Source organism: Aptenodytes forsteri, unplaced genomic scaffold, assembly GCF_000699145.1.
Source record: "Aptenodytes forsteri isolate BGI_AS27 unplaced genomic scaffold, ASM69914v1 Scaffold2, whole genome shotgun sequence".
In the NCBI taxonomy this organism is placed as follows: Eukaryota; Metazoa; Chordata; class Aves; order Sphenisciformes; family Spheniscidae; genus Aptenodytes; species Aptenodytes forsteri.
Window position 1 is genome coordinate 7,979,891 of NW_008795695.1, and position 12,866 is coordinate 7,992,756.

At 35.9% G+C, this 12,866-nt stretch overlaps 1 protein-coding gene across 1 annotated transcript in view; it reads left to right on the forward strand.

Annotated features, from left to right (window-relative positions):
- The window catches only part of ITSN1 (intersectin 1), a 119,767-nt gene that overhangs the window by 56,764 nt on the left and 50,137 nt on the right, over positions 1 to 12,866 (forward strand). The window contains exons 20-24 of the mRNA XM_009282959.2: positions 4,964 to 5,208; positions 6,883 to 7,042; positions 7,900 to 8,105; positions 8,833 to 8,915; positions 11,102 to 11,268. Of these exons, the coding sequence (XP_009281234.1) occupies positions 4,964 to 5,208; positions 6,883 to 7,042; positions 7,900 to 8,105; positions 8,833 to 8,915; positions 11,102 to 11,268 (861 nt within the window). The remainder of the gene's footprint in view (positions 1 to 4,963; positions 5,209 to 6,882; positions 7,043 to 7,899; positions 8,106 to 8,832; positions 8,916 to 11,101; positions 11,269 to 12,866) is intronic.

A 12,866-nucleotide genomic window follows, 5' to 3' on the forward strand; every position in this document is an offset into this window, starting at 1 on the left:
GCCCCCTCCCGGCTTCTTGTGCACCTCCTCCCTTGCAGAGCATGGGAAGCTGAAAAGTCCTTGACTTAGTATAAACACTGCTTAGTGACAACTAAAACATCAGTGTGTTATCACATTACTCATGCTAAATCCAAAACACAGCACTATGCCAGCTACTAGGAAGCAAATTAACTCTATATCCCAGCCGACACCAGGACAGGAAGTCTATGCAATTTATTCATTTTCATAAATACAGATTTTGTTACCATGTAGTTTACTTGTTTTTGAATTCATCTAGGGTAAAACTAATAAACTAGCTCACACTGTCAAAAGTAATTTAAGTGCAATGGACCAGAACTTATTTTTGATAATAGGCATTTGGAGTCCTAGACTCTTCTCTGTCCTTAAGTGTTTGTCGTGTCCTGTGGTTCTAAGGGTTTGAGTTGGTTATATTTTTTGGAAAATAATAATTTACAAGCTTACATGTTAAGGTGTGTCTAATTTATGCCATAAATGCAACCTGGTAGTTAAGCTGACCTATACAGTTAGGAGTTTACTGTGTGCCACAAAATAAGTATTGCTTAGAATAACTGTGTTCTAACATAGGCAAATTTAGCACTTCACCATCTTAACACTTATAAATGGGTTCGTGTGTGCAGGCTTGTGTAATCATGTCCTGTAATCATATAGCTGTACAGAAGATACCACCCAAACTGTAACTGCCGTGAGCAAAGAATCCAAGTGAAGCCCAAATCCATTGACTGCACGCATGGGAACCAGGCCTAAATCCTGGATGTAAATAGGACTACAGATTTCATTATGTCAGAATGACTGCTGGCTTTAATAGATGTATAGCTTGTAAATAGTTTTTACAACAGTGTAAAGCACTTTTACACTGTGCATGAATCTTGAGACCTGTCTTGGTGGGAATGAGGGAGAAGGATGAGGGTTTATTCTGAAAGGAAAAGTATTTGCAAATTTGAGGAGGGCTTTCTTCTGCCTGACTTTCCAGTACACGTTAGTTATCTGTAGCACTGATGCATCTTGTGTAATGGTTTAGAGAATGCGTGGGGTGTGGGCTATATTTTTTTTTTAATTCTTCCACTTTTTAATTACAGGATTTTTATATTTTCTCTTAACTTGGATTTCTGCTTTCTCTACCTCTTGCCTGTCTATGTACGTTAAATTTCCTTCACTGTAAGCTGGATTCATTTATAATCCTAACTATAACTTAACCATGCTTTTGTGTGGGAACAAATATTCTGAGCCAAGAAAGCCATGCCTCTTTCAGGGCTCTGTCTGTTCAAGAAGTTAAGTTTCTATTATGTGTATGAATGTATGTATACAATGTTTGGAATTCTTTTCCTTTGGATGGCTTTCTTAGAAAGCAAGTCCTGCTGGCATTTGCTGCTGTTAGGCTCCAGCTTGAAGTAAATGAATGGGTTCTGTTGTTGCTGATAATGTTTTATATAATACAGCTTACTTAAATAAGGATAAGCATAATTCAGTGAAATACAGGTGAATTATTGAATTACTGAACTGTAGTGGCTCTGATAGCAGGAGAACATAAGTTAAACAGGAAGTTCATAAAGAAGCTTCCGTGGAAAGTCTAAAACAAATTCATAATGATAGTTTCTCATCAGTTTTGTTAGTTACTGATTGTGAGAGTTAAAATGAATGTTCTTTGTATTAGACACATAGACAGCCTCGTTGTGTTAGGTCCTGTGTAGGCGTTATCAGCATATGGCCTCTGGCCTGCAGAGCTTATATTCAACAGGAATTCCAGTAGTCTCAAAATATCTAGATGAAAAGCCTACAAGTGGAATAGAATTAAAATGGTCATTTAATGGATAGATAGTTGAACAAAACAGACGATGGTACTCTGTTTATCTTTGATTAAGTACTTTTGTGAGAGTATTAGGGTTTGGCTTCGTATGTAGAGTGAATATCTACTGTAAAACAGGGCTTCTCTTTTTGTGTGCATGCACTGCTGGTGACACACAAGCCAGGTCAAAGTGGAGCAGGCCACTGCAAAGCCAGCCCTTCTGTTGACAGAGATACTAACTGGACCTATTGCTTTTGCTGCAAAGAGTTGTGTTGCTGTTACTCCTGTTACTTGTGTTCAGTCTCTGGAACTAAGTAGTTGTAAGCCGTGGCTCTAAAGTACAGTTGAATAAACAACAAATAAAACCACACGCACGATAATTCACTATTCAGGTGTACATTTAAAGTCTAGTTGTGTTTTGGAAAAAAATAATCTGGGATAGTTTGTCATAGGGACTTGGGGATGGTGGGTGTAAAAATATAAGGAAATTAGAACAAATTAATTTTAAAAAGGTTCAAAGGAATTTATTTGAAGTTCCAGTACTGTACTACAAAAACTGATGCAAATTATATTTTATATGAATAACTGAGAAATGAGATTTTTTTAATGAATTATAGAGTTAAAATTATCCTTCAAAGTGCCTTTTCATGAGTATACATAGAAAACTTAATTGGATTGAATAAGCATAAATTTGACTATCCTAATAAGGCTGTTTTATGAATCATTTTAACTTAAAACTGTCTTCTAAAGAGACATTAAATCAGTTGTTTTTAAAACCCTTTGGTAGGTTTTTGTTTTGTGTCTGCTTGTACAAAACATTTCTTTCTGAAAAATCACACTGATTTCTGTATGACTGCGATTCATTTAAAAAATGCCCTTTTCAGAACAGATTTTTGGCTTTTCAATCCTGATTCTTTTGTATGTTATGATTCTAGTTACTACCTGAGCAGTTGAATGAGAGTAGAAACTATGTGACTTTTATTACTGTTTAGATTATTCAACTTGGCATCAGGTGCTGATAATCCATTTCTCCCTCTCTTCCAAGATTCACCCTCTGCTGTGACCTTCCATCACTCATACTGCTACTTTAACAATCCTGTTTAGTGCTGCAGTGGAAATTTTGCTCTGCACTGCAGTAAAACCACATTGAAGCGGTCAAGCATGTAGTCCGTTTATTTCTGGGTTTGCTTTGAGTTAATAGGGACTGAGACAGAAGGTGGACCCAACAAAAAGCAGAAATAATGGATAGCTTTACACCAAAAAAGGGGTGTGGGACACGAATTACCGTAGGAGGCAGTCAAAGAGTTAACAACTGGCCTAAGGCAAAGCAGTCTATAAGCAGCTCAAATGAGTAGTCCAGGGACAGTCAGAGGCAGAAGCTTTGCTGCTTCCGTTTCAGTCACTTCTGGGCAAAAGAATGGTCCCACCTTTAGTCTAGAGCGACTAGTTTGCACCATTTTTTTGCCACTGATTTTTTTTTTTTTTTCCTCTCCAAACAAACATCTGATCAGGTTATATTTTGTTAAAATTGATAGAGTGAATTTGTAGGTGTGTTTCCAACTGTAGAAGCACCTAGCTCGAGACACTATTATATGCTTTTTTTGTATAATGTCATAAACTGAACACTCCTCTGACTGAAAAGGATACTGGTTTTTATTCCTTAGCTCATGAAGCATTCTGTTATCAACAAATCCCTCACATTGATAATGGATTTTTAGGAAATAGTGTCAGGTGATTTAGAAGTACACATTTAAGCATCTCTGACTGCTATACTGTTATCTGCCACGGTCAACTTTTGAGTTACGCTGTCATCTAAAGCTCTTACATATTTTGAAATACTGATTGCTTCTGGCCTAAACAGATGAGAGAAGTTCTTGCCAAAAACCAGCCACTGTCTAGGGTTGGTCATATGACTTTTCATTACTGGCCTGGTTTTACTGCTGACTTGACCATTGCTGGGGAATCTGCAGCTCTGCACAACAGATTGTTGTACAAAGGAGGTGTTATTTACGTGTCAAAGGTGCAAACCCTATTAATATGTAGGGTTTGCTTGAAAACTGAGATTCTTTTGACCTATCAAAGAGATTAGATAGCTAGACCACCAAATTTACCAAAATTATTACCGAATACAATTATTGCCTTTTTTCTTCTAAAAAGTTTCTGCAACTGGCATTTCCTTGGAGGTACTTAGCCACCGTATCAATTCACCAGGGGTAGCAACAGTGAATTACTTTTCTTCTGCGATTCTTGCTGAATGTGGTTAGCTGCAGCTCACAGAATTTAAACTGATCACTTTTGTTGAAATAGCAGACTAAGACAGTAGTCTGTCAGTAGAGCTTGGAGAACAAATGTGTGAAATGTTTAAGAAAAGTTAACAGGAAAGTGTGAAATTTGCAAAGTCATAGCTTGACAGGATTATAATAATCAATAAGTAGGAATTAAAATACAGCTGCAAAAATAGCCCTGTTTCATCCAGTCCTTTATGGCTTGGCAAAGGTATCCAAGTGAGGGGAAAGAAAAAAGGCCTGCAAATTCACGTATGAAAACTTACTGTGGCATTTTTTGTATAAATACATTAGCAAATCTGTGGATTTGTTTTGAGTTGTTCGATGGGTGTTGTTTTTAATATGCTGTGGGTTTTTTGTTGTGTTTTCTGCAAGAGAAAATGAAAGAAAACTTGTTAAAAACTGCATTTTGTGTTAGTTAAACCAGAAATATCAGTATTTAAGGGATTTCTCTAGAACTCACTTCTCCGAAGTCTGCTGTACTATGACAGACTTCCAAGCAACTGTTTAAAAACCCATGCTTGGCTTATGCATTAGGACTGAAAACTTTTTTACCTCGTCACTGAGAAATCCTTTTGATTTTGGCTTCGGGGGAAAAAAGAAGAAAATAAAAAGTGCAAAGCAGTATTGCATTGCAAAATGTTCCCTTATCTATTAATACGCCGTAGAAGGAATAGCTGTCAACATAATCTTCCAAAGGTAAATTAAATAACAACAACAAAAGTCTACCTAGGTGGAACTTGTATTTGTAATGAAGGTGTCATGTCTCTGTAACTAGAGAAAGTTAATTACTGTGGGATGAGATGGATTGTTTTAAGTAAAAATTCCATTTGTATGTTATGTTTCTTAACTTTCTAACTTAATACGTCTACAGGTGGATGAAAGCCAGACTGGAGAACCAGGGTGGCTTGGTGGAGAATTGAAGGGGAAAACTGGATGGTTCCCAGCAAACTATGCAGAGAAAATACCTGAAAATGAAGTTCCAGCTTCTGTAAAGCCAGCAGTTGAGGCGGCTGCTGCACCTAAAGTTTCTGTGCATGAAACCACTACATCACTAGGAACTCCTGCTTCTACAGAGTGTACTACAACTGCTAATAACTGGGCAGACTTCAGTTCAACGTATGTTTGGGTAGCGATTATCACCTTAAATGTGGTGGAGTCCTTTTTAATCGATTTGACTGTGGTGGCAGTTAACACAGAGTGTCAAGATTGCAAAATAAAAATAGCTTGTTTGAAGTAAAATATTTTTTCCGTAGTAAATAGTTAAAATCGCAGCCTTGTGGAACTTTAACCATGCTCCCATCATATCTGCCTGAGCAATGCAGAAGGACACATCACAAACAGGAGACGTTCCTAAGTGAGGATGGTGACATGGTGGAAATCCCAAGGTGTTCACCTTCCTTCTCTTAAATTAGTTGACACCAATCCTCATTAAAGGTTTCCAACTTGGATTATGCAAAATATGATAATGACAGAGTTAACATGAAAAGATGATTTATTATTTCCTTATCACAACATTAATAAGGCCAATGCAAGTAGAACATGTGCCCTTCCCTAGATGTCTTGTTAACTCAATGCTCTGTGCAGTATTATCAACCCTATGTAAATGGGGTTGGGTAAGTAATTGTCTTATCTTTTGATCATGTAATACATATTTATAAATTTAAATCTAAATATCTTAGTGCAATATTACAGTACATAATATGTTCTATTTAAAAATTTTCATCAAATACGTCACAGTAGCTTTTCCAGTTATTTAAACCTTTTCTGTTTTACTACAGTCATTTTTCTGAGGGGGGAGGGTAAGACTAAATCTTGAGCTTCCTGGAGATGTCTGGCACATACTGGATTTTATTGTTTTGAATAAATCATACTTTTGACAAAGCTGCTTCTACCCTAGGTGGATAATGCATGCTTTCATGCTTTTCATAAAAATTAATATTCAGTTTCAATACAAAGTGAGTCTCAGAGTATTTATACTAATAATACTGTGCTTGACATGATACAGGGGTTAGGGATGGTTGTGGCCTTTGGACACTATTACAGTCTAGGTGGACAACAATTGATTACTCCAACTAATAGCACAAGCAATAGGCAAAGGAAACTTAGATTTAAGATAGGTGCTTTGTTTACATTCCTAGAGTTCAGGGGATTTTGTTCATTTAAGTGGGTATTTGGAGGCAGAGCTATGGATTATGAGATTTAGTAGGCATTTTAAAGGACGAGAGATAACATAAGAAGGATAAGAGGTTGCATAAAACTCTAAAGAGTTGAAAGAAGTCAGTAGGAAATAATTTTAAGCAAAAGAAAAAATGTAAGGATTTGAATGAGAAGCAGCAAAATGATGTATAAGGGAAAGGGATGTGAGAGGTCAGTGATGTGCAGGTGTGAAGATTTCAGATCAGTTTTGAAGAGAATGATGATGTTTTTTTTTTCTCTTTTAAGTTACCTCTTTCCACTGTGTATAATATAGACTGTACTACTTGAACTTCTGTTGTATTAGGGCACAGCTAAGCAATGACACTAAATTACAGGAACAGCTGGCCTTAAGTAGCAAGGACAAGCAACTGTATTTAGAGATTGCCTTTTTAAGATAAATTTATTGTTAGCCTATGTTTGATTGCACTACTTCCACCTGAGAGTTATGATGCTCATGGAATATTCAATTAGAAGAAATTAACCTAGAATGTAGATTTTTTTTTTTTTTTTTTTTTCCCCCCTGCACAATCTTCCTGCATGAGTGTTTTTATTCAGTTGAAAATGGTAGGAATTAGGTCATTCTCTTTTTTTCAGATGGCCAACAAACACTGGTGAGAAACCAGAGACTGATAACTGGGATGCCTGGGCAGCTCAGCCGTCTTTGACTGTTCCCAGTGCAGGGCAGCTGCGGCAGCGATCAGCCTTCACTCCTGCCACTGTTACAGGATCATCTCCCTCTCCTGTCTTGGGTCAGGTGAGCACCTATGTTCATTAAAACTGTTCTGACCCAGCACAGACATTTGGAAAGCAAAGTATGAACATTGACCGTGCATTAAAACAGTACCCTGAGATAGGTAAGCTATTTCAGTTTGGAGTGATGAACAGGTAGTGTACATCCGTTTGCAAAATCGGTGGCAGAATTTAACATGAAGCGGTTTCTGTTCTGCTGTTCTGTGGCTTTTTTAGACTTTGGTGGTCCACTCTTAATGTTTTGGCAGGATGCCAGTTTTGGGTCACTTCCTTGGGGCTTTCCTGAATCACATGACAATAACCTTCACTCCAAAGTGAATTATGTAGTTAAGTGGAATAGCAGTGGCAAAGCTTCACATCAGATGAATTCCGTCCATCTATTAAGGCATTTCCTTTTCCTCAACTGAACAGCATACTGTTCTTGTAAGCTAATGTGTTCTGAAAAATGCTAAATATCGTAGTATCTTGGAGCAAAAAAACAGTTGGAATGTACAATGAATAACTTGCAGCAAAGCATCATTTTCCATAAAGTTTACTTTAAGTCCTGCCAAAATAGCTTCATGAAGGTTTATTATATGTATATCTTAATTGTAAAACTTTATTTAACTTGTTAAGCAAAACCTCTGATAATCTTGCATTGTATTGATTATGTGTTAACAGATAGAAATGTAGGAGGACTGTAAAAGTTTCTGGTATTACTTTGTGAGTTTAATTGACTTACTTTGTTTTATACGGTTGAGGGAGAGTCTGTGTATTTTCTTGCTATATAAGTAGCATAAGAATATAATTCCTTAAGCAGCTTTCTTTATGAAAGGTGGTCCATGAATGACTTCTCTCTCTTTTTTTTAAAAATTGCATTAGGGCGAAAAAGTGGAGGGGCTTCAAGCACAGGCTTTGTATCCTTGGAGAGCAAAAAAAGACAACCACCTTAATTTCAACAAAAATGATATCATCACAGTTTTGGAGCAGCAAGATATGTGGTGGTTTGGAGAGGTTCAAGGACAAAAGGGGTGGTTTCCTAAATCATATGTGAAGCTTATTTCAGGACCCATTAGGAAGTCAACGAGGTATTTTATTTGCTTTTACTGTACTTCACTTCTATACTGTAATAGTGTTAAATAAATACGAGAAGTTGCACAGTTGAATTTTAAAGTTTAGAATCTACTCTGTAGAAAGTTGGGGTTTTTTTAATATGACTCTCTTCTGTGTGGTTTTGACTTCCGACCCTGGAAATTCATGTGAGGAATAAGAAAACTGACCTCAGTTCTCCTTGGGTCATGTATCACCCACAAAAGATCTAAAGCTTAATGAACGGTTTTAATTTTACGTGACTTGCAACTAAAAAATTAGTGTATTGGATTTTATGAATTACAGCTATGTAAGTCATAACTTACCTTTTCCCAAAATAAAAAGGTATACCTCAAAACATAATCACTTATCATTACTCTTGGAGGATGAAACAATCAAAATCTGGTTCTGTGTAATGAGAAGGCAACATTAACATTAGTAATACAAATGAGAATGATTTTAGATAATTTTTTTTTTTCCTGTGGAAGAAGAGGAGGTGCAGAAACTTGTATATATAAGGCAGTTACCGAAATGTAACCATGACTGGCCATTGTACTTAAAAGCTTTAATTTGCACATTTACTGTCTCTTCTTTTAAAATGTAGGGAATTGCTTATGGATGCATATGCTTTTTTTTTGCCTTTTTTTTCTTTTTTTTTAGTTTTTAAATATAATATTTTTTCTGAAGAGATTTAATTTCTTAAATAACCGTTATTTTCTTCTAAAGCGTGGATTCTGGTTCCTCAGAAAGTCCTGCTAGTCTGAAAAGAGTAGCATCACCAGCAACAAAAGCAACTATGTCAGGTGAAGGTAAGCATTTCAAACTGAATGGCATTAATAGTATTTTACTATGTAATTAAATAGAATAAGTCTGCTTATTACAGAAACAAGCTTAGAATCAGATCTTAGTGTTTTAAGATCAGGCCCGTTAAAATTGAAGTGCAAATCAATTTGCCTCTAGAATGATTTAAAATCATTATAGTAAGAATTTATATATGTTGCGTATATAGAAGAAATAGGTTCACATGCCATTAAAATATCATCTCTAGTTTGTACCGTTTCTTGTATAAATATTTTGGTAACAATTCCCAATCTGGAATGGGTTTTTGCAGAGGGCTAAATAAGCACATCTGTACATTTACTTCATGATGTCAGGAATTACTAATAAATGTCTCAATTTCACCCAAAGCTCATTTCCAATGTTTCATTAAAGCTCTTAATTAAAGAAATTACAATCAGTTATAGAATGTTGTGATCCTTATGGTCAAGGCTACCCCTCATTTTTAAAGATGGAGCCTGGGGCACAGACAGAGAATTGTCAGGCCTCTCAGGGGTTTTAAAAGACTTGCATTCCTGGCTGTTACCACCCTTCAGCTGGAGGTTAATGTCTCCACACGAGCTGTGTTAACAGACTGTGTGGGCACTCTTAATCCACTTCAGTGCAGAGTCAGCTGGGTAAATTTAAATCACAGTCAGAGTAAATCAATGAATCTAAATATAGGTTACAAATGAACATTTGTATATAATCTCTACAGCACACCTTAAGTTTTTTAACTACAATTCTACATACAATTTTAAGTGAAAGAGTCTCTTTGGTTACCGATGTATCTAATTTGCCACTGGCCTGAGCACTACAGAAGTTAAAAGGAGAGAATGGTAAAGGTCCATGTAACAAGGAAAGTGAGATAATTGGTTATTTCAAAATACAGCTAGTCTTGCTTGCTATGTATTTGTGGAAAAGCAATTGTAGAAATGCTAAGTCTTTTTTGTAAAGTATGGGATATCTCAGGTTACATGTTTGTATTAAAAAGGAACATAACTTTTTAATAAAACATTTCCAAAAAAAGCTATATTTTTAAGAAACAATAAAGCATGGATTTAGTATCTTCTATTACATTTAAAGGATTTAAGAAAAATTCCATGTGTATAGCATACATTATGATATTTAATGTGTGTGTCCATGCATACAAACTGCTGTGTGTGTTCTTCAGCTGCAGTTGTTAGACAAACTATGTCTTAGCTTTCATTAAGGATAGTAATTGTGGTTTGAATTCTCGCTGACCTTCCCCAAGCTAAGCTTTTTGGTCAGATTTTAGTGTTCAAGCAAATAGAATGATTGCCAGCCACAGTGAAATACTTGAACGTTTTTGTTACATATGCATGAAAGTCTTCCTGAAATACTGTGAACTGCTCTTGGGTCCAGAGCTGGTCCTAGAAGCAGAGGATACAATCTTCAGAAATCTGTTTTCTGCCCATATAAAGCGTGATAATGCTCAGTTAAATAAGAATGTATCAAGTTGTATAGAAAATGTTACTGAATGGTCTGAAATTCTTCTTTGTAATCATTTATGTAAAAATTTTTCATGTAGTTCTGTGATTGAATTATGCATTGCATTTCTCAATGTCAGTCTACTTTAGTGTTTTTTGCACTTGATTACTAAGTAGTTGACTGTGTTTTAACAAAACAGAACACATTCAGGCTTTGTCTTAACATTTCTCAGCCATCTGTTGTGTAAGATGCAATGAGATGTTCACCCTTCATGCAAAGCTTCAAGTAATGAAAGAATTCATTGTATACGAGAGCCAAACAGCATATGTAAAATGAAGACTGTATCTACAGATATTTGGATACTGAGACTTTCCATCCCCAAGACTGAAAATTCTAGTCATCAGCACAAAACAAATCATTGGGAAATGTGTTTTCAGAGTAGTTTCTGATATAAATTAATAATTTATGTACATTTTAATTACACTAGCAAATTATTTTACAAAAAAAAAAAATGCCCCAGAAGCAGCCTTTTGATAGATTGTATTTAGTTCTGATAGATACAATTTTATGCATTGAATATTGAGGTTTCTATGAATGGTAATTTTAATAAATTTGTCTTCTATCTAGCCCGTGGATAGACTACGTTATATTAGTTAGGTTTTGCAAATGATAATTGAGCAGTTTATCAAGTGTTTTCCCATGTTCTGTATTTATTTCCCTCTTACAGAGTATATTGCTATGTATACTTATGAGAGTTCCGAACAAGGAGACCTAACTTTTCAACAAGGTGATATGATTCTTGTGACAAAGAAAGATGGCGACTGGTGGACAGGAACACTGGGTGATAAATCAGGAGTTTTCCCATCTAATTATGTGAGACTCAAAGATTCTGAGGTAGAGACATATTGAAATGTTATAAAATTGAGCTGGGGAAGATATGTTTTATTTGGTGGTGTAGTGATAGTTGCAAGTCAGTGGGTCATAAGGGAAGAAAAAATATTTTGCAGTTTTACTGAATGTGAGATTGGAAAGGGAAAACAATAATAGTTGCATTTTACAACATAATGTCGTAAATAACTTTGTGGATCATATATTAAAATGAATCTTGCACATGTTAGTAGTTAACTTGGCAGTTTTGTTGAGACAAATCAGAATAGCAATGACTACTTTGTTCCCCAGGTAAGTTTTTAATGACTGAGTTGTATCACTGCCATTATTTTTAAAAAAGATAGAGAGTAATATTTTTGCAACAAAACTTAGCTAACTACTATATTTATTTGAAAGTTCTTGACTGAATAATAGAGGTTCCGTTTCATCTGATTCTTATCCTGGAATAATCAGATAGAACATATCCGTATTATTTTTTTTTTTCTTTCAGGCATTCTAAAGAAAGATGTTTTCTCATTTATATTCCTCATCTGTTTGAGAGGATAATTCATCTTCTAGTAGGAATTAGCTTAGAGTCATAGTTGAATACAATACTAATCTCTTGGTGAGAAGGTGTTCTTGTTTATGTCTCTAAGAATAATAGGGGTTTTAAAAGTAAATAAATAAATAAAAATTACTGGATTTTTAGAAATCTAGGTGGTAAGGCTTTTTCCACAAGTCTTGAATTCTGTGTGTATGTGACACAACTCAGTGAAAGACTGTGTCTGCCATATAGAGCTTGAGCAAAGTCACTCCTTAAAATTATTTCTGTTGGTGGAACAGCCGAAGAATGAAACCAGCAGTGAAATATGTAGCTGTAGAAAGCCTTTATATAATAAATTTCTAGATAGTACAGAAATTTCAGTAACATCCTCTGAGACAGGATTAAAAAAAAATAGTAGCTAATGATATTTAACATTGCAGTCCTTGGGAGAAATAGTATTGTGATATTGCTTTCAGAAACATTTTAGAAACTTTTCTCATCTGTATTTTGCATCATGTAACAATTTTCTTCAATCCCTAGCACTACTAGTTCGAGAACTAATCAGTCTTATACTGGAGAAGTCCTGTCCCAGTTTTGACTAGTTGTTCCCTTGTGTTGTCAGGTACACTTTTCTGTGCACATTAAGACTGTGGTTTCATAGAATAGAATCATAGAATCGATTAGGTTGGAAAAGACCTTTAAGATCATCGAGTCCAAATGTTAACCTAACGCTGCCAAGTCCACCACTAAACCATGTCCCTAAGCGCCACATCTACACATCTTTTAAATACCTCCAGGGAGGGTGACTCAACCACTTCCCTGGCTGGGAAGCTGGGCAGCCTGTTCCAACGCTTGACAACCCTTTCGGTGAAGAAATTTTTCCTCATGTCCAATCTAAACCTCCCCTGGCACAACTTGAGGCTGTTTCCTCTCCTCCTATCGCTTGTTACTTGTGAGGAGAGACTGACACCCACTTTCCTACAACCTCCTTTCAGGTAGTGGTAGAGCATGATGAGGTCTCCCCTCAGCCTCCTTTTCTCCAGGCTAAACAGTCCCAGTTCCCTCAGCCGCTCCGCATAAG